Source organism: Ursus maritimus, unplaced genomic scaffold (genome assembly GCF_017311325.1).
Source record: "Ursus maritimus isolate PB19 unplaced genomic scaffold, ASM1731132v1 scaffold_3, whole genome shotgun sequence".
Lineage (NCBI taxonomy): Eukaryota > Metazoa > Chordata > Mammalia > Carnivora > Ursidae > Ursus > Ursus maritimus.
The window spans coordinates 19,553,424-19,574,366 of NW_024425563.1; the positions used below are offsets into that span (position 1 = coordinate 19,553,424).

The following is a 20,943-nucleotide window of genomic DNA, read 5'->3' on the forward strand; positions in this document are numbered from 1 at the left end:
TGAAATGTTATATAGTAGTCAGGATTTTAAAAATCAAGTGCCAGTGGTTCTTCAGTTGAATAGAGTTTCATTCTGTTTTTGTAATGATATTAATCATTGTCCTTAAAATACCTCCTTAGTTTATATAATTTCATCTTCAAGAGAAGCCTCATTGGTAATTTATAGATAAGAATTTAAGTCACAGAGGATAGGAAGAGAGTCAGGAAGAGAACACAGATGTCTTTAAATTTAAATTTAATGAAGAATTAATTAGAATTAGCAAATAAGGATTTTTAAATAAATATACATGTTATATATAACAAATAAGAATTATTAAATAAATAAATAAGAATTAATTAAGAATTAAATTTAATTCTTTAATTAGAAGAGCTCTGTTTTACTGTCTGTTTCAGAGAAATCAAATATGATGTGCTTCTCTGTTTCACAATCCTGTGATGTACACACACACACACACACACACACACACACAGTGGTTGTGTCTGTGACACGGAGGTCTTTCATGTGTGACGTGTTATTTCATAGTCATGTTTCAGATGCATATTTTTATACTGTATGTATTATGTCTTATTTTTTACTGTTAAATCCTCTATTAACTATATTACAGATAAAATATGTTAAAGCTACTTGAAAATGTTAAAACATGCAATAGAATTAATTTGGATTCATTTAATTGACAATTTGTCATGAAATTAGAGAAGATTTATGTTTTCTTACACTTAACAGGGTGGGGAATGGGGTGGAAGAGAAGGAGGGTTTGGTAAGAAAATTCCTTGGGAGGAATTACATACAAATTACATAGCAAATTATTTTATGAAATTATCATGTACATCAGAATTTGCTATTTACAGAGAGTAAGTTGGTATTCTAATTATTGGTTTTGTTAGAACAGTTCTAGGGACCTTTACCTGATAACATGTTTTAAAAGACTGGATCCAGTTGCTGGAGGTACTTAAAAATGACATAAATACATTTCTCTTAAAGTATCATACGTATTTGGATTGTACTCATTCTTGCTGCCTTCCTATAATTTATGCTAGAGAGTTTTCTGTTATATGCTGTAGTGAAAGCTAATTTATTTTTGGTGTTTATAGAGAAATTATTCCTTACTAAACTTCACTTCCTTAATTTCCAGAAGGACTCTCTGTGAATTATTATTAGTCAATTTAGAATGAGTAACTTTAAATCTTTTTCTCATTTTCCTGGAATATAAAAATGATATGGCCTATTGAACTATTCGTTCAGTGTTAATTCTGATATTGTCACTTGCAAAACATAAGAGTTTTAATTGGCCAAGAATCATCAGATGTAGACAGTGTGATGGGAAGTGTGTTATGTTTGGGAAATTGTTCTCTTAAAAGCATTAACCTGAAAATGTCTGTGAGTGCTTAATAATGAAAACATTAGAACAGTTTGTGCGTAGATGGGTATCACCCTGTATCTGTGTGTATTCTTGAGGAATCACAACAAGTGAGCTGGAGTCTTTAGGCTGCCATTTGTAACCACCTTCCCGTTTCTACTGAATTCCTGATGGAGCCCTCATCCTTTGAGGACTCATCTTGAGGCATCAGGGGAGGAAAAAAATAGACAAATCAATGATTAGCAGAAAATGGTTTTGGATACCTTAAGGAAAATCAAGGTGATCTGGAAGAATGGGACTGGGCAAATGTGATTTTAGTGAGTATGGAGAGAGAGGAAGCTAGTAATACTTGGGCACCTGGGAACAGAGCTCACATTGGGAGAAGGCATTTTGCAGCCCCCTCCAAATTTTTATCTGTGTTTGAAAACTCCATATTACTGTCAGTGCATTTGCGACTATCAGTGGTCATACAAACCATAAAGTAACTGGGTTTCCCATGTTTTTCTTGTACCAGAGTGAATATTTTAGCTCAGACTAAAACAGTGGTGCTCCGTGGTGGGGCAGCACTGCTTCCAGGTGGGCATTTACAAAATTTGTAGGGGAGCTCCTCATGTTTAGTGGTGTGGGCAGGGATCTAGGGGGTCTTGCAGTGCTGGGCGAGTTCTGTCCTTTGAAGAATTGTCCTGTGCCCTCAGTTTTCTGACTGTCCCATCAGAAATTTATGCAGTTGAAAACCTGCTTACTCAGCCCAGAACTTAATATATAAGGAGACAGTCTGTTCCTCATGTTTTTAAGATATACCGACTTTTCCAAGAATGCAGCTGCTGGGTAGCAATAGTTATAGCTGTTTGTTGTATTTGTGGTGACTTAACGTATAAGCTCAAGATTCAGGCTGTTACATCTTCTAGTGTGGTTAGGTTTGAGCGTTTACATAGTGAAAAGCCATTATTTTATTACAAATTAGTTTTCTTTTTAAATAGAAAACTTAGGGTATTATGTTGATTAAAAATTTTTGTGTCAAATTATTTCTATTTTCAGGATAGCAAAGGGCATATTACAAAATGTTCGCTGAAAGAAAGCAGCATTGTGACTGATAAGTGAAAACCACTGGTCTCAAGAGAGCATCTGTTTCAATCTTGGGTAGCCTTGGGTATTCTAAAAGGTTTACATCCTGAAACTTTACATAGCACCTGGTGTAACTTACAAAAGTGAAATGTTACTGAAAGAGAAGAAAGTGTTCTACTGCCTTTCCCTGTATAACACTGGTATTGAGGAAATTTGTGGGTTGTTAGGAATATAGAATCATAATATATAATCACAGTAAATGTTTTTACTAGTATCTTCTGCTCAGCCTAGTTTTACTGTGGGTAATTTATTTTACTTCTAGAGAAAAAGGTTAAGTACATTCTTGGACTTAAAGACAGGACAAGGCCTTTGGTATTGAAATCCCTTTGTACAGTCTTGTGTCTGTTTTTTTTTTTTTTTTTTTTTTTTTTGGAGGGAGAGAGAGAGAGAAGGGGAGAGAGGGACAGAGGGAGAGAATCTTAAGTAGGCTCCATCCCACCGTCCTGAGATCATGACCTGAGCCGAAATCAAGAGTTGTAGGGCTGAACCAACTGAGCCCCCCAGGAGCCCCCACAGTCTCCTGTCTGAACAATGGTGAAATCAGCTGTGATCAGCTTCCATAATGCTTCACAGAGTAGTATTTTTGCTTTACTGGAGATGATGACTACATTGATACTCTGTTTTCTGAACAATAAGTGGAGATTGGTTGCTTTAGATGAGGGAAAAAAATAACAGGGCTATAGATATAATTTTACTTCAAAAAAGAGGCTGATCTAATTATCACAATGTGAATTAAATAAAAAAAAACAAAGCTCAGGATATTGCACTACAGCTTAATGAAAAATATAATACTGAGGTGTATTATGCTGTCTCACAGTTTTAATATATTTGAAGTACCATAAATAAAATATTGAATTAAGCATGGGTGTTAAATCTGAATTGCTTTTTAAAAAACTTCCCAGGAGAGGCCATTGTTCTGTAGTGGTTAGCTCCTGTGTTAAGTAGGCCCTTTTTGGCATCTTACACTTGATGGGCTATAAGTGAAGGCACGGGAGCCCAGAGGTCTGTCTGTGGTCCCTCACTGTTTCTACTGTCTAGTAGGGGCCAGGATCTAAAACAGGACTCTAGTTTTCTTCCTTCTTGGAAGGGCCATCATTGGGTCAGAAATTTTATTTTCATTCAAGGGAAGAAAAGTCTTCAGATTGGGGTCAGTTGACATTTCCCAGAGCTATAGGCAGTTAGGTGGACTAGGAGGTAGATTTTTTCAGACTTTTGAGTCTTTTTTTCTTGGGCTTTGATTACATGCAAAGATAAATTTAAAGACTGTCTTAGAAAATGATGTTGGTCAGAGTTTAAAGAACTAAATATCGTATTTATTGTTTTATTTGTTATTTAATCACTTATTTTATTAGTGATTAATGGATTTTTGAAGAAAATACAATTTTTCTTGCTAAGAAGCACATACTAGTTCATAACAATAGGAAGAGGGAAGATTGATTTATGATTCTAAGTGTTGGAGTGGTATTTGACTTTATATTTACCAAAGCAAATTATTTAGGGAAGGACATTAGTTTTGGTTAAAGCTTTTTACACATGAAGTGGGCTCGTCCACTCTGTTTCACTGTTATAAAATATACTTTAAAAATTGCACTATGAACTTTGCAACATGGTGGTAATGAGGGAAGTGGACTGGGATATAATATATAAATTTTAGTTGGGCTTCATTACTGTACATTAAACAACCAGATCCTCATGAGTAATGTATATATTATTTGTTCATCAGTCTTACAATTTAGTTACAGATTATTCATTATGGCTGCCCTTCAAACATGCACAGATTGCCACTTTTTGTGAAAATCATCTTTTATTTATAAATTTTCCACCTCGTTCTTGTTTTATTTCTAGACTTGTGGAAGAGAGGCCTGTAATTGGTGCGCTCTGTTGCTCTCTTCCCACTGATTCCTGTTGCCCACACTATCCGATTTCCATGCACTCTTTGGGATAATAGGTAATTGTTAGCCGTGCTGCCATATCTTCCTCCAGTGCCCAGGGTAGACAATAATTCACTGGACCTGGAATTGGCCGTGGAGTCCTCCTACACACAGCACCCCAAGGAGCTACTGCCAGTTGATTGGAATTGGCACAAGAGGTGGAATCTTTTTATCATTTGTGCACATGGTATGTATCTTGGTTCATTTCTTCCTTTCCATTCCATTTCTTCTTTGCTGCTAATGCTGTTTGTTCTTCTTTCACTCCCCTCCTTCTTCTGATGTATTTTTAAGGCCTATTCCTTAGCCTTCTACTTTTTTCTCTTTACACAGTTTTTTCCAGAATTCACTGAGCTCAGATCTGTAATAGTCATTCCCAAATCAGCATTTCCAGCCAAGTCGCAAATCAAATCTGAATTTCAGGTTCAAATATCTAATTGCCTACAATTCCATGTGGTGATTCTGCCATTACTTTTAGTTGACTATGTCTGAAATAGAACTCATTATCCTTCTTGCCCAAATAGCCTCTCCTTCTTAATTGACCATCATGGGTATTAATTTTCTGGCATCTGGGTGCACCTTTGACTTCTTTCTCGTTCTTTTCTCAGTCATGGAGGATCAGTTTTTCCCATGAAAGCTCTCGTTTCTAAGCTCAGGTGTTCATCACCCCATGCCACTGTCTCAAATTTGAGCGACAGTCAGGATCACCTGGAGGGCTTGTTAACACATGGAGTGCTTCCCTCTCCACCAGGGTGTTTGATTTATAGGCCTGGGGTGGGGCTGAAATATTTGCATCTCTAACAAGTTCCTGGTGCTGCATCTCCACTGGAGGAGAGAGAGGTGGGGGCATGGGGGATGAGGCTACACTTTGAGAACCACTCATTCGTTGCCTTATGCTTACCCCATCCTGTTTATCTGCAAACCTGTGCCAGAATAAATTTCCTGTAATGCTGTTTGATTGCATTATTTCCGTATTTTTTAAAAAAATATTTATTTGAGGGAGAGGGAAAGTGAGAGACAGAGCAGGAGTAGAGCAGGAGGGGAGATGGAGAAGCAGACTCCCTGCTGTGCTGGGAGCACGATTCAGGGCTCCATCCCAGGGTCCTGGGGTTATGACCTGAGCCAAAGGCAGACGCTTAACCGACTGAGCCACCCAGGTGCCCTGCATTATTTCCACATTTTAACAACTGTTCTTGGTGCCTATTTCTTAACATTTCTTATCCAAACTTATGCTTGGTTTCCAAGCCTCGTCACAATTGAGTATAATTTATCCTTCTGTTTTTTCTCCTACAAACAAGCTTTGTTGGGGTTCCTTTCCATTTGTAATGTAGGTCCTTGTTCATGTCCTACCTCCTTCATGAAGCACTCCATGACTGCAGCCAGCGTTGGTAGGATTTCCTAATATTTTTTTCTTAATATTTCTTAATATTAAACCTCAAGAGCACAATTTTACTAACTCAGACTACAATCTCTAATGGTGGGGACCATATGCCTTCATCATAAGGCCTAGCATAGGATTAAGTCAGTGAGAATTTACCTAGTGAATTGATGGATTTCCCTAGTTTGTGTTATTCCTAGGGGTCACTTGATTTGAAAAAAAATAAAAATAATTTTGTATAGTTGGCCATAGAAGAGCTTAAACATTGAAACCTATGGCTAGTACAGTAAGCTTATAATGAATACCCATTGTTCTCTCCTTTGTAAATACCATAACTGTCAGTAGTGGTGGCTCCTGATTTTTTTTTTTTTTAAGATCTATTTATTTATTAGGGAGAGAGAAGAGAGAGGGCATGGGTGTTAGGGGGGAGGGGCATAAGCAGAGGGAGAGAAGCAGACTCCCTGCTGTGAGTGTGGAGCCCTACATGGGGCTGGAGCCCCACATGGGGCTCGATCCCACAACCTTGAGATCATGACCTGAGCTAAAATCAAGATTGGAGGCTCAACTGACTGGGCCACCCAGGCATCCTGGCTCCATATTTTCTGAAAGGAGGGTCCAGGAGCAGAAACCTGGTGATGGTGGTAGTGGTGTGTTTTGGGAGGGGGGGGTTTCGAGGGAGGAAAGCTTGTCTTGAATTTCTTTTTTGAGTAGCCGTTACACTTTTTACTTTCATTATATGTGATTTTAAAATGTGTATCTTTCTTCTAAATCTTCCCAAACTACCTCAAAAGTTGATGACTTATTTTATGTAACGACTGATGTTTGATTCTACAGATCAAAACAGTTAGTATGTCCTGAGAACATCTCATAGTCTGCACGATATTGCTCCTTCCCTCGTTGCCTCTCCCCCTTTTATTTTTGCATTGTCTGTGAAGCCCAGAAGCTGTTTTGGTGGTTTGCCGGGTGGGTATCTGATAGACAGTTTCTCCAAATGAGCAGTGTCACTTCAAGCAACTGATCATATATCCAGTGATGTACTGTTTTATTCCTTTACCTTCATTTTAGTGGGCTTTCAGGGAATGTGGAAGCTCAAGCATGAATTTAGTTCCGTGAGGTTCCTATATAACCTGTGTTTTCAGGGGAAGGGCTTTTAGCTTTTAGAGATTTTCTAGTTTGGACCTTCAAGTTTACCGATGAACTATCCATGGCCTAGAGCAATGGTATATTTTTGAGCAAAATCACAAAAGCCAATTGTGGCAAAGCCTGGACTAAAAGGGAACCCCCTTCATTTCCAGCTTGGTCCTCTTTGCATTTCACGTGTCTTTCCGAAGAAATGTCTGAGTATGGCCACATTCAGGACTACCGAAACGAAATGGAAACAGGTTTGGGTGGTTTTGAGTCTTTATTTGGGGTTGGAGGTTTAATGCTATTTTATTTATAGTTTTATCCCCAGTGAACAAAACACATCCATTTATGAAACAAAAAAATTAAGCTATGCATCAAAAAGCAATATCCAGAGGTAATTATTATTTTTTAATTTAAATTATAGATCTTATTTTCCTTGAGGCTTTGTGTGGTCTTGCAACTATTATTCAGGATATTGAGACATGAAATACTAGATGTATCTGATTCTCAATACTGCTTTTATAAATTATCTACTTAAAAATGTGGAAACTGTAGCATGTGACTGATGAGCTTGTCTGTCGCTCTGTGGCTTCTGCGGCCTGGTATTGATGGGTGTTTTCCCATAGAATGGAACGTGGAGCTGGTTTCTGCGAGTGCTGGTTGTGAAGCAAACAATAAAATGGACATTATTTGCATATTATGCCGTTCAAATTAGAAATTTACAAAGGTATATAAATCCTGATGGAGCAGTACTACAACAAAATAAACCATTAACTTGATGCTGCTGATGTTCAGGTTGCCACATTCTGTACCACTGTGCCTTCTGATTCAATATTTACAGTTACGAACGTGCATTTAAGGATTTTCATTCTAACAGTGTCATTAACTGTAACATATAGGTAGCCTCAATTACTCTGCCAGTTATCTCGACAGACGGCATTTTTTTGAAGGGCATCTTAAGATACATTATCCTTGGGTGATAGTGAATGTAACTGTCAGCTCAACATCATACTTAATATACTCCTGTGTGTGTGTGTGTGTGTGTGTGTGTGTGTGTGTATGTGTGTTTAAATCAGGTTTATTTGTCTGCCAAGTAAATGGTGCCGCAAATGGATAATGGCAAACCGTTACATGTTTCTTTCTAACCTCAGAGATTTATCCTCGTCATCTTTTGACTCTTCTCCCAGTCAAACCCCATACCTTTTATAAGATAAGGAGTGGGACAGGATTTATCCTGCAACCCATGCTGTGAGTCATTGAGTTCCAATATACTGTGTGCCCTATTTCATTGATTGCATGGATGCTTCCATTATTCTATTTAAAATATAATCAGTGCTCTTTTTGTATTAATGAATTTATTGAAATTATAAGACTAATGGATATTTCTACGGAGCTGAAAATTTAATTTGGGTATGTCTTATGGTATAAGCTGTGGCTCAACTGTCTCAATCCTGGCAGAGCCTTGGTCTTTTTCTAAAATCTGCTTGTGTTATGCAGTTATGTACATGTGTGTCCCTCTTTTCCGTGTTTTTAAACTAGCATGTGAAAATAATAGGCTTTATAAAATTGGACATAATATGTATCAGCAAATGATAAAACCGGAAAGAGAAATGGAGTAAAGGAAAAATCCCAGAGGACCTGACATTTTGCTAAGAGCCAAGCCATCATTTTTATTAAGTAACTTCGGAGATTGTTTAAGAAATACTGTAACTGGGGAGGAAATTATAGTGTAAGGGTGTTGTAAGGAAAATAAAGGGAAAATCATAGTCATGTCTGTGTTACAAAGGACATTGATATGTCCCCTGAGGTTCAGGGAATCTATATAAATCTTGAATCATAGTTGCAGTTTCAATTTTTTGTTTTTTTCATAGATGATGGGGCATTCATAAAGTTCTTCCATCATTTGGAGTCCTTTCTATTCTCCATTCAAGGAACTATCTTGAATATAGTGAATCTCACTTCTCATCTCTTCCTTCCTTGTCTCCCTGTAGTTTAACAAGTTTCTGAAAATGGAATTTGGACACAAGTCATATAACATAGAAGGCAGGTGAGGCATAATGAATTTATGCTACACTTTCTCTGAGAATTAAGACCATAGTATTCTGTTCCTAAGAATACTAAGATCTATAATAAGTAGGAATTTCTTATTTATTCCTGAACCCAAATGAGAAATTCAGATTCTTAGAAATTTAGAATGTGGCCAAGAGGAGTAGAAGATTGCTAGGCAGCCAGTAAAGAATTAGTGGACTAAACAGAACATTTGTTTAGAAGGTTGTTTACTAAAAACAAATACAAATTTGTTAGGAATCATGAGCTGCTTTCAACTATACAAGTATTATTTTCAATAATATTTTTAAAGGGGCACCTGGGTGGCTCAGTCAGTTAAGCATCTGCCTTTGGCTCAGGTCATGATCTTAGGGTTCTGGGATCAAGTCCCACATCGGGCTCTCTGCTCAGCGGGGAGTCTGCTGCTCCCTCTGCCTCTCCCTTTGTGCTCTCTCTCTCTCAAATAAATAAATAAAATCTTAAAAAAAAATGATAGTTTTAAAGAAAGGATTTAAGGCCAGACTTTCTGTAGTGAAGCGATTGAAATACTTGGTGTTTTTTCACATGTTCTGTGGTCAGTGTTGTGTCATCTACAACTAATTGAGAAAATGCCAGTGTTTGTGTATGTTAAGATATATTTGCCATTGAGAAAGACAATAAATGTTTTTTGAGAAGACTTTTGAAAGTACAGGATTCAAGTATGTAATGAAAATACCCTTTTGTCTTAACACATTTTAAAAGGAAAGTGGTGTATGTATGTAAAAGCTGTGGAAGCCTACTTACTGAGCTTGAAATAGGTTTGCAGATTTCCATGGCAAATCTGATTTATATGGCTTGAACATTTCTCTTTTTTACTTTTTCTCATTTCACAAACTTTGCCAGTCCCTAAAGATCTGCTTGGAAACTCACTGTGCTAATAGGCAAGGTTGGCCTTTCCTGAGCTTCTCTTAAAGTAGTCCATCCTGAAACACTGACCTTTTAATTTAATAACAGTTTTATTTGAGAAAATGTTCAGAGCCTGAGAGCTGAAAAGAGTGTTTTCAGAAAGGCCATTTTAAATAGTGGTCTCCACATGGTATATCTTTTTCCCTTCTGTGCTTTGGACCAGACCCATCAGAAGAAATAATATATTGTTGCTTTCTGTATTCTATTGATTTAAAAACAAATAACACGAAACTTAGATTTGCTCAAAACCCATTACTACACCGGTTTATTTCCCTGCCTTGGCTTTGATTTGCTATTTTAGATTTTAAACTCTTTATGCTAGGTCATGTTTTATCTTTTGTTATTTTAAATTCTCACTTGTAGCTAAGGTAATTACTTTTTCAGCTGTGACCTTGGACGTGAGACCCAAAATTGTATTTTTTTTTTCTTTTTTCTTTTCCAGAAATAGCTGGGGCTTTAGAAAGACAGCTGTACTTTGTGGTCTCTTTACTGACCAAAAGTGATGTCAACCAGTTGGTCCCTTGGGCATGTCTTCTTCAGTGGCCTCAGGAGTTTCAGGCCCTTTGCATCGCTGGTGCTTTCTCCCTTCCACCTCTCTCTCCCTTGCGGCCTACCTAGGTGACACCAATGACCTCCATCCATTTCTCAACTCACCCATGGCTGGTGGTGGGGCTGACAGGAGAGGCAGGATAGTATAGAGAAAGAGGACAAGCCTTGAAGCTACACTTTCCTTCTCTGCAGTTTCTCCTGCATGGCTTCCTTCCCAACCTCCCAGCCAGTCGCCGTTTGGTAATGGAGTCCTTACTGTTCCATTTTAGGTTTATCACATCATCATAAAAAGCTCTCTGCTGACTTTGGCTTTTCCCGTAGTAGGAAGTCCCGGCATAAAATGCACCAGGAGACTGTTTGACTGGCTCACTTAGAAAACTGATCCCCTTGCTGCATACTCAGACCTGGTATGCTGAGGTCTCCCTGAAGCCTAGTTAATTGTTGGGATGAAATTCACGTGAATTGTGATAGAAACTTTGAATTTTGCCTGAGAAAAATGTTGCTGTGGTAATTTGAAAAAACCCAGGGGGAAGTGGTGGATTGTGCATATCAGCCTCACTCTCTGTAGGTTCTGACTCGTATGGGAAACTTAAGAGTATAGTTTGTGTAGTATTAGTTGGGTTAAATATTTGTTTCAGTTTTTGCTACTAATTAGAGCTACCAGCTGTGAACAACTTGAAAAAATGTAGTGTGATGTTGTTTTGCTTGTTTATGAGAAGTAGCTATAAATGCGAAAATTATCACCTTGTGGGGTGCATAGTCTGGAACTTCATGGCCAGCTGACCCCCATGTAACCCAGTGGGTCCTGGTTTTGGATGAGAAAATCAAAACTCAGGTAGGTTACCTGATTGATCCAAAGTCTAGCTGATGGGAAAACAAAGACTGTTCGGACTCTTTGCTGGGCTCTTACTGTCTGTAATGTCTCTTCTGGTGTTTGTATTATTTTAAACCTTTAATACTGAAAAAATCTCTCAGATTTGCCTGAATGCAGACAGAATTCTCTGTTCTAGTTTTTTTCTTGATTTTATGTGACCTTTTTCAAGGCTGAGACTTGTATCGTTCTCATGTTATAGGCTACGAAGTAGGAGAGAAGCCAGACAGCAGCATAGTATATGGATCAAAGGGACCCTGGAGAATATCCAGTTGAGAACAGCCTTTTGAGGAAAACTGTACAGAGAGGCTAGTAACTTCCCTCCCAGGTCCTCCAGATTGTTGATGGCCAAGCTTGGATTAGACCTCAACTAGTATTTACTCCTTTCTTCAGTTCCTTGTCCGTTATTCTGTTTAAAAAAATTTTTTTTTTCTTTTTACAGCTTTATTGAGATGGCTATACATTTTGTTTATCTATTCATCAGTGGATGGGCATTTAGGTGGTTTTCACTTTTGGGATATTTCGAATAATGCTGATGTAAATATTTTCGGTTCTCTTGAATATATACAGTACCTAAGTGTGGCCTTGCTAGGTGACATGGCAACGGTGTTTAGCATTTTGAGGAACCGCCCAAGTGTTTTCTGTGGTGGCCACGTCATTTTACATTCCCACCAGCAGTGTATCAAGGTTCCAGTTTCTTCACATTCTCACCAACACTTGTTAATGCTTGTCTTTTTGATTTTACTGGGTTTGAATTGGTGTATCAAACATGGTTTTGATTTGTATTTCCCTGATGATGAATGGTGTTGAGCCATGTTTCATGTGCTTATTGGCATTATCTTTTTTAGAGAAATGCCTGTTTCTGTCCTTTGCCCATTTTTTATTTTGTGGTCTTTTTGTTTGTGTATTCTGGATACAAGTCTCCTATCAGCTATATGATTTGCTAGTATTTTCTCCCATTCTGTGGTTGTCTTTTCACCTTGATGGTGTCCTTTGGTGCTGTTTTTGTTTTCTGATAATCCACACCTAAGACTGCATGTCCTTATGCCTTTCCCAAATATTCATTGTTATTACCCAGTGTCAGCTAAATTTTAAAAAGGCTTTTCATATCCCATTGTAATTCAGTTTTTGCATATGCCTTGAGGCAAGGCACTTATAACATGGAGATCATCAAATAAAGTGTCCGCCTAGTTTTCCACCTAATAGACTCCACCATTTGAAGTTCTTCTTAAGTCCTGTGTGTATTCCTAGATCCTCCCAGGTTTTTCTGGTGCTTTCTTGGTCATAATTTTAGGTAGTGGGTTCCTAGTAAAGCAAAAATAGTCTTTGCTTATTTCTTATGGAAGGGTCTTAATGAATATATAAAATTTATCTATTTTATTTGCTATCATAGCTGTAAGAATCTTTACAAAACATATCGTACAACATCTTCCAATTGGAAATCAAGTCACCAGGTATTTAGAAAGCTCCAGCTGTCTTCTGAGCGCTTTTCCGTGTCTCTCTCCAATTGTTGGCACTTGACGTTGAATGACATATTTTCCAAAGAATATGGCTTTAAAGTGTTCATAAATCACAAATGCCCTTTTTAATAAATCATGGGAAAATGAATGTAAATATGATCTGTCGTAAATGGTTTTTTAAAGTGTTTACTTATATGGGGCACCTGGGTGGCTCAGTTGGTTAAGTGTCTGACTCTTGATCTCTGCTCAGGTCTTGATCTCAGGGTTGTGAGTTCAAGCCCTATAATGGGCTCCACATTGGGTGTGGAGCCTACTAAAAGAAAAAAAAAACAAAGTGTTTAATTATCAAAATGAGAATGTTTTGGTGTCATTTTCCTCTCTGAAGTCCCTCTCTTACAGCCTCTCCTCCCCTTATACGTGATTGTCAGACTTTAATGATAGGACATCATTTTAAAGAATTTGTGCTTAATGGCTCAGTCCCCACTGGGCAGTAAGCAGCTCCTTGAGTTTATTATACATTTTGGCAGGTGTGGAAATTTCTAGGTCACCGGGGAACTTTTGATTAAATTACTCCTGAAGTGCACTAATTGGTCTTTCTAGAGTGCTTAGGTAGTTCCAAGGAGACATTGACCAGCTGGCAGAACTTTGCCCATTAAGATATGGTCTCAGCTTTGTTTTCTGGAATGTTTTCTTGCTTTTGTTTTTTAAGAAATCACTGATTTTATCTCCTTCCACTATTTATCGATCCTAGTTTCTGATGAAGAATTGAAGAGAAGAGTGGCTGAGGAGCTGGCACTGGAGCAAGCGAGGAAAGAATCTGAAAATCAGAAACGGTGAGTTGTGTGGAATCTGAGCAAGATTTTGGTGGCCTCTTGTCATAATTATGAAACATTTTTTGGAGAGGAACGACTGTAAGAAGACTCATTATTTGTGTTTGGCTGCACTTCAGAATGTGTCGAGCATAAGAATTTGGCCATTTTCAGTTTTGGATTGTGCTTGTAAAAGCCCTACGTTACCCTCTTCCCACACTTGATTGTGACCACTCTATCTCTTGCGTAGTTCTTAGCCGCATGATTACTGAGAAGTTTCTTACAATGTGAGAAGTAGTTCTTGAAGATTCTCTAGGCATTTCTTAGGCGAGTTTCTTCCAACAAATGTGCTTATGATTGAAAATTGTATAGTCTACAATGGCTTACAGTATTGTAGCTAACGATGAATGTCATATTTGACATAATGTCCATATTAACACTAATTAGCACTAATCAATAATGTACTCACTTAAAAAAGCTGAAGACATTGCAGAAATATGTAACGTTGGAAAATCACAATCCTCCATAATTCTGTTCCATTCTTGAACATTTCAGTCTTTTGTACATCTATGCAATTATTGTCATTACTAATACTACTAACAGCTGAAAGAATGTTCACTAAAGTGTTTTTGTAATAGTAGAAAACTGGAAGTAATCCAAATACCCATTGTGGGGACTGGATGAATGAATTTATGATACAGCCTGCAATGGAATACTAGACACTCAAGTAGATCCTTATGTGTTGATTCAGAAAGATGTGGAAAGGCCATAAAGTGAAGAAAAACAGTGTTCAAAACAGCATGATAATATTTTTTTGGTAAAAAATACTACTTTTAAAGATTTAAAGTATATACTTATTCATAAAAATATGTGAATACATTTTAATCCAAGATAGAGTCAAGTGCTTCCCATCTGTGCTATTTCTGAAATTTGCATATAGCACAGAGTTTTAGTGTATAATCATGTGAATGTCTTTCTGCTGTGAATACTAGGCACATGCCTACACGTGTAGATGCCTAGTATGTATTTGTTTTTTTTTTGGGCTGCTTAACTATTTTGTTTGAGACAGCTAAATGTAAAGAGTCTTTGGATTGGATTCTAGTCCTCACCACAGGACCTTCAACATATAATTTAACCTCTTGGGCCTTCAAGATTTTATTTCTAAACTGAGGGGTTTGAAAAATGTTCTCTAATATTTCTTTCTCTTTGACAAAGTGCTAAGCTACCTCGAATTTGCTTGAAATGTGTGGCACAGAAGTTTTAGATTAAGACCACCATTTTCTTAGGATATAGGGAAGGCTCATGGCTTAGGGTTTTTAAAAATCAAGATGTAATTAGTACTGCTAAAAGGGTCTGTGCGTATTTCGATAGTTTCTTACGCAGCACTTTATAATTACTTAATTGGGTTAGGTTGATGGAGTATATAATTAGAGAGTGAAGTTTAAATATTCAAAAAATTTCAGACCATTTTCATTAAGAAGCAAAGAAAATCGATACGTTATGGTAGAATTTCTTGTCTTTGAAATTTTATTATTTTTAATTGAATTTTATTTTAATAAGGCTTTTTTGGTTAGACTCTTATATTTACTTTGCTTATTATACTTCACATAGGATTTTTGTCTTCCTTTCTCCCCGTACGGTATAGGCTTTTGGTTACAATAACTTTTACTGTGGTGTTTGGTTTTTATTTTTGTGGGGTTCCCCCCCCTTCATTTTTCAACTCCCATTTGCTCTGCCTTGGTCTATGGAAGGGTAAAGGGCACATGAGATGAATAAAAGGTGCCAGTGAGATCCAATTTCATATCTCATATGGACTGGGGTTGGCAGCCTCACTGTAAACTGGACAAATGACTATTGATAAGGAATTTATTTTCTGTCACCTTTAAGGAGAGCAGAGGGTAGTACAACCTTTTTATTGTTCTTAAAATATTTTTTTTCTTTTTGTTTGAAGCCTTCTTCGTGAAAACTTCCAGCTGTCAGATCTTGGCAAAAAGTGTGTATTCATCTGTACGATAGTTCTTAGCAGAATCAATAGCTGTTTTTTTTTTTTTTTCTTCCTCTTTCTACTGGAGAAGAAGCTTTAGAAAAAGCATTAAGAAAAAAAATTCTTTTTTGAAAGAGAGAGAGCAGGCGGGGAATGCGGTGGTGGGCAGAGGGAGAGGGAGCGAGAGACTCTTAAGCAGACTCCACGTGCAGTGTGGTGCAGTGTGGAGCCTGACGTGGGCCTTGATCTCAGTACCCTGAGATCATGACACAAGCTGAAATCAAGAGGCGGATGCTGAATTGATTGAGCAACCCAGGAGCCCAGCATTAAGACAGTTTTATATGTAGTCATTTGTTTATATATATATGTATATAAAATAGATTTTATTTGCTCGAGAGAGAGCACAAGCAGGGGGAAGGGCAGAGGGAAAAGCAAGTTCCTCACTGAGCAGGGAGCCCAGTGCGGGGCTTGATCCCAGGACACTGGGATCATGATCTGAGCCAAAGGCAGATGCTTAACCGACTGAGCCACCCAGTCGTCCCTGTGTGTAGTCTTTTAAAAGCAAGTTTTTGGAGTCATGAAGCATTTAATACATTATTGTATCTGTTGAGTTAATTGAATAAAGCTTTGTATGCAGTTTTAGAGAATGGTTCTTTGTGCCGTTGTCCTGTCACTCGTATACAAGCTGCTTACTAGTCTTACCTTGCTCTCCAGGTGCTCACATAATGGTAGGCAAGTTCTCAAGCACTTAAGATTGGCACAAAGGCACGCATACATGTAAGGAACCAAATCTGTGCAAGAAGGACTTTGGAAATCATATTTTTTCCCTTACAGAATATTTATTATCATTGTTTAATCTTTTTATTATGGACATTGTAAAGCACACTGAAAAACAGAGAAGAGAACAATGAATCCCCAGGACCCGTCATACTGTTTCAACAATTCTTGTTTCATCTGTACCCTGTGCACTCTGCCCATGTGGCGAACTGTAAGGGAACAGTAACATTTTTACTAAGCTGGTGAACTCTCTGTCAGGGAAATAATCTAAAATGTCTTCTATCAGGCTAGCTTAAAGAAGGACCTTTGTTTCAGCTGAAAGACCGAAACTTAACTCTGGCTAACTTAGGAAGCAAGAACATTTTGAGCAGCACATAGGATAGCTCAAAGGAATCAAAAGGAAGACGAGAGAACCCCTAGCTCGTGAAGAACTGGGTACTACTAAAACTGTACACAGTGGGGAAGAAGTAATTCCCTAAGAGGAAATCAGGATGAAGGTTTCACAACAAAGGGAAAAGGACGGTGGGTGGCTGAATTTCATTTAATTGAAGATGTCATCGATTTTAAGAAGCATTTGGTGTACCACTAAGAAAAAAATTGCTACAAATTATAGCAATAATAGTTTATCTCTTAGAAATTGTATCGGAAGGGCTCATTAAGATTTCATTTGAATTTTTAAAAACCGATCACTTGTGTATTCATGAAAAAGGAAAATGTAAGCAAAATAAATAGGTTAAGGCAGTGTTCTGGTCCCCAGGGGGGATACTTTGGTCCCCAGGGCACTTAAGACTATGTCTGGAGACATTTTCAGCTGTCACAGCTTGCTCGGTGTTATTGGCATCTAGCAGGCCAGGGGTGGGGTGCTGCTAAACGTCCTCTAATACATAGGATAACCACCTCCCCACCCCAGGCAAAGAATTATCTGGCTCAGTACGTTTCTAGCGCTGCCAGTGGGAAACCCAGGGTGAAGGGCTTCTGATTCTTCTGAATCACTCTTGGACTTGATGTTCTTGTTCTGTGCTGTCAAAACCTTGGTGCCACAGCATTCCATAAAAGATGGCTCCACTGTCGTTCCTGGGATTTTTCCAGGCTGCTGACACCAGTTGTGCTAAGTTTGATGTTACACACGGGCTGTGGCCACCGTGCAGGCGTGCCGTGCGGCAGACAGCAGTTGTGAGATGTGTCCAGGCGGCTGAAGACATGGAAGCCTGTGGTCCTGGAACCGTACTCTGCCCATACGGTCCACACACACCGTAGGCCGTAACATCTGCCAGGTTGAAGGGACTTCCTGGGTGTCTGTCTCGTGTCCCATCTGGTACGGAAGGCCTTTTGCAGCATCTCTGCCTGGCAGGGCTATACACATTTAGATCCCATTCAGAAATCGTTTAAACTGAAGTTATTTCATTAGGCCATTGAAAAGGTACCTGGAGTCCTTTCCTTTAGATCTCCGTTCTCTTAAATCTAATATGCAGATGTAGCCTCATTAAAAGTTGCTTTATTAGAAGAAGGGCTCTGCTAAGACCAGTGACCATGCAGCTAGTTGTAAGCACTATGACTGTATATGCTGTATTCTCATTTCTTCTTCTTCTTTTTCATATCTAAGAAAACATTTACACCTGGAATCTCAATTCAGGTTATTTTAGATCTGATTCTGTTTTATGAAAATCTTCAGTGATTTGCTTAGTTGACAAGCCGATACCCCCCAAATCACTGACATGATATTAGTACACACACTAAAATTGCTGGGTCTAATTTGGAATCCTAGTTTTGCTTACCACAACATCTCATGGATGGAATAGTTGTTTGGTGCTTTGGGAGTCAGGAGTAAATTAAATGCCCATGTCAGCAGTCTGTTTTTGCTGTTATTCTCTATTGCCTATTTTGGATTATAGCTGACCATACTGTGTTGTAAACTGTAGTAGGCCAATATGGCAGGGACGCAACATGCTGCAGTTCGAGTATAGACTTTTAAAATGTGGTCTTCTGCAGCCCACCTCCAAGAGTCAATCTCTGACAGCAAGAAAAATGTGACTACTTCTGACCTCTGAACTTTGGCATTTGAATTTCACCTCTTTACCTATAAAGGCAAGTGAAAGTGTTCCAGTTTTAATAACCTTTCTTCAAGAAACCGGGAAGAAAGGGAATAGCTACGTGATGTTGTAACTAATGGTACATCAACCAAGACGACTTGCTTGCTGTTTTTAGATGAACATCATTTGAAATTTTACCCCATTTTTAATTACTTGGAAAATTACCTTAAATTTATGAGACTTAAAATAATTAATTTGGTTTAATAAGTTAGTCATAAATTTCATCGGTATCTGGGTAAATTAGGTTATAACACAGTCCATTCATTTTTTCGATTTATAGCATCAGGTAAGGGCTTATGTCATCAAATAAGGACTTAAAACTTATTTGTGCATTTAGTTTCTTACAGTAAACGTGAAATTTACAGCGATGGTGTCTTCTCTTTAAACTAATATATAACAACTCATTTCAGTTTTATTATTAGTTGTTTTGTGCCTTTGGAAGAAAAAGCTGGGAAAGGAAGGAGGAAAGAATCTACGGGAGAAAAACAGGGTATTATGATTAGTGTCACATTGAAAATACTGAAGTCTGAAGTCATTTACTTGGTGTGGTGCCTTTCACATAGCGAGCTCTCAAACAATTGTTCACCTGAGTCACTGGAGCTGGGAAATCCTGACAATCTTTTAGCAAGGATGGTCTGTTTTATAAAATATACATACATATGCTATGTTTTGTTACATTATGGCTTTAAAAAGACATTAACTAGAGACTATAGGTACTTATAAACCTTTGTTTTAAATTAGTGTGGTGTTAAACATCACTTTCCAGTTGTAAACACAAATCACACATTTATGAAATTGCATACCTTCAACCTGTGTGTACTCTCTAGTTATAGAAATTAAAAAAAAAAACCCAACAATTTTCAGGGAACAAGTACTCTTAATAACTGATATTTATCAATGGTGTATCATAAAAGTGTAGTTTTAAAGTGACTTTAAGAGATCAGTTAGTCAGTATTTTCTCAAGGCACTCAACTGTCACAGGCAAATGAATCTCACTTCTGATTTAGAAATATTTGCAAATAAGGTGATTGAAGAAATTCGAGTTATCACTCTTCATCTGATGTAACATGTACCAGTCTGCTGTGATGTGAGCATGTTTCCCGGTGTCTGGCTCCAGTAAGGGTAGCGGATGGCTTGTTGGCATTGTCTGCAAAATAGTCCTTGATATGCGCTAACATTGAATCCCTATGTAATAGAATTGTTTTCTTATTGAAGCCTTTTTTAAAAAATGCATACTGCATTGCTGTTGTTTTATGCCTATCCTTTTTCTGTTACATTTGCTTAAAAGTAGATAAAGAATGAACCTGTTCTCAGTGCAAGAGGAAGATCGCGTCTTAGCCACCTGATCCTTTTTCCCGGGAAGATGATTAGAAGTGCTGTGTATATACTAGGTATTGGAATCTTTCACCATCTGCCACTTTCATCTTTTTCTCTTCAAATGGCACTTTTCTGTTTTTAATAGAGATGACTGCTTTCTATAACCAACCATTATAGAAGGTTGGATTATCCAGTCTGTGTTTTATATACATCTCTTCTTTTTCCAAAGCCAGTTTTCTTTCGTATCGATGCTATGTTGTTGTAGGATCCTACCCTGAATTCTGTTTAAGAAGCTGTTTCTGCATGGTGGGAATATTAAACCTGGAAAAGCAGAATCAGTCAAGCATGCCATAGAGATCTGTAACTTTTTTATTGATTGTAATAACAGCAATGATGTTCAACCCCTTCTTGTTCACGTTTCTTTTGACAGTAATTACAGAGTTTTCTCTCACGAAGCCTAGTGTTTGAAGTAATTTGTGCTAAAGTTGGTTTCTACATTTGGAAGTTTCTAGGAACTGGTTTCTGAGTGTTCTGTGGTTGTAGTTCTTGTTGAAGTTTCTGCATTATCAGTACGATCTGGGGAAGAGAGGAGCTTGTAATGTGCTCTATAAATCATTTACCGTTCCTTCCATAACACCGACAATAGCATTCATAGTTTCTCACTGCTTTATAGGAACAGATGACTGAAGTAGACATATGTGAAGTTTCTCAGTCAGCAGCAGAACGGGACTTGAATTGGACTCCCCCTTAGCCCCACACCGTCTATTGCTGAGGTGATCGAATCATACTGTCTCACGTCATTGTGTAAAACATTTATTCAAAGGAAGCCTGAAGTGGGACTCCAATAGAAAGCTGATTCAAGTGCCATCTGGTTAGGGCTGGGACTAGGAGTGTAGAGCTCTGTCAGCCTTTTTCCCCCCTTTTCCCTTCCTAGAGACCTGGAAATCACCTTCATAGGCCCTAATGCTGTTAGGGCTTAGTTTGAGAAACCTGTGGTCAGGATAATTTTCTCTCAAATTTGGACGCTTTGTGTGTGAGGTGTGTACTTGTCCAAACAGCATTTGTTGGATGGCTGCAGTTTTGTTTCTGTTTTAGAAGGTGAGTGGGCAGTGGCCCGATGTCCATTTCCTTGAGTCCAGAAGTCCGTATTTATGGACGGTGGTCCACGTAGGCTGGGCCTCA

At 38.1% G+C, this 20,943-nt stretch overlaps 1 protein-coding gene across 2 annotated transcripts in view; it reads left to right on the plus strand.

The window, feature by feature from the left end:
* The window catches only part of CHCHD3 (coiled-coil-helix-coiled-coil-helix domain containing 3), a 262,201-nt gene that overhangs the window by 39,723 nt on the left and 201,535 nt on the right, over positions 1-20,943 (plus strand). For both annotated transcript variants that reach the window (XM_040643982.1, XM_008712051.2), the window contains exon 3: positions 13,536-13,617. In XM_040643982.1, coding sequence (XP_040499916.1) covers positions 13,536-13,617 — 82 coding nt within the window. The remainder of the gene's footprint in view (positions 1-13,535; positions 13,618-20,943) is intronic.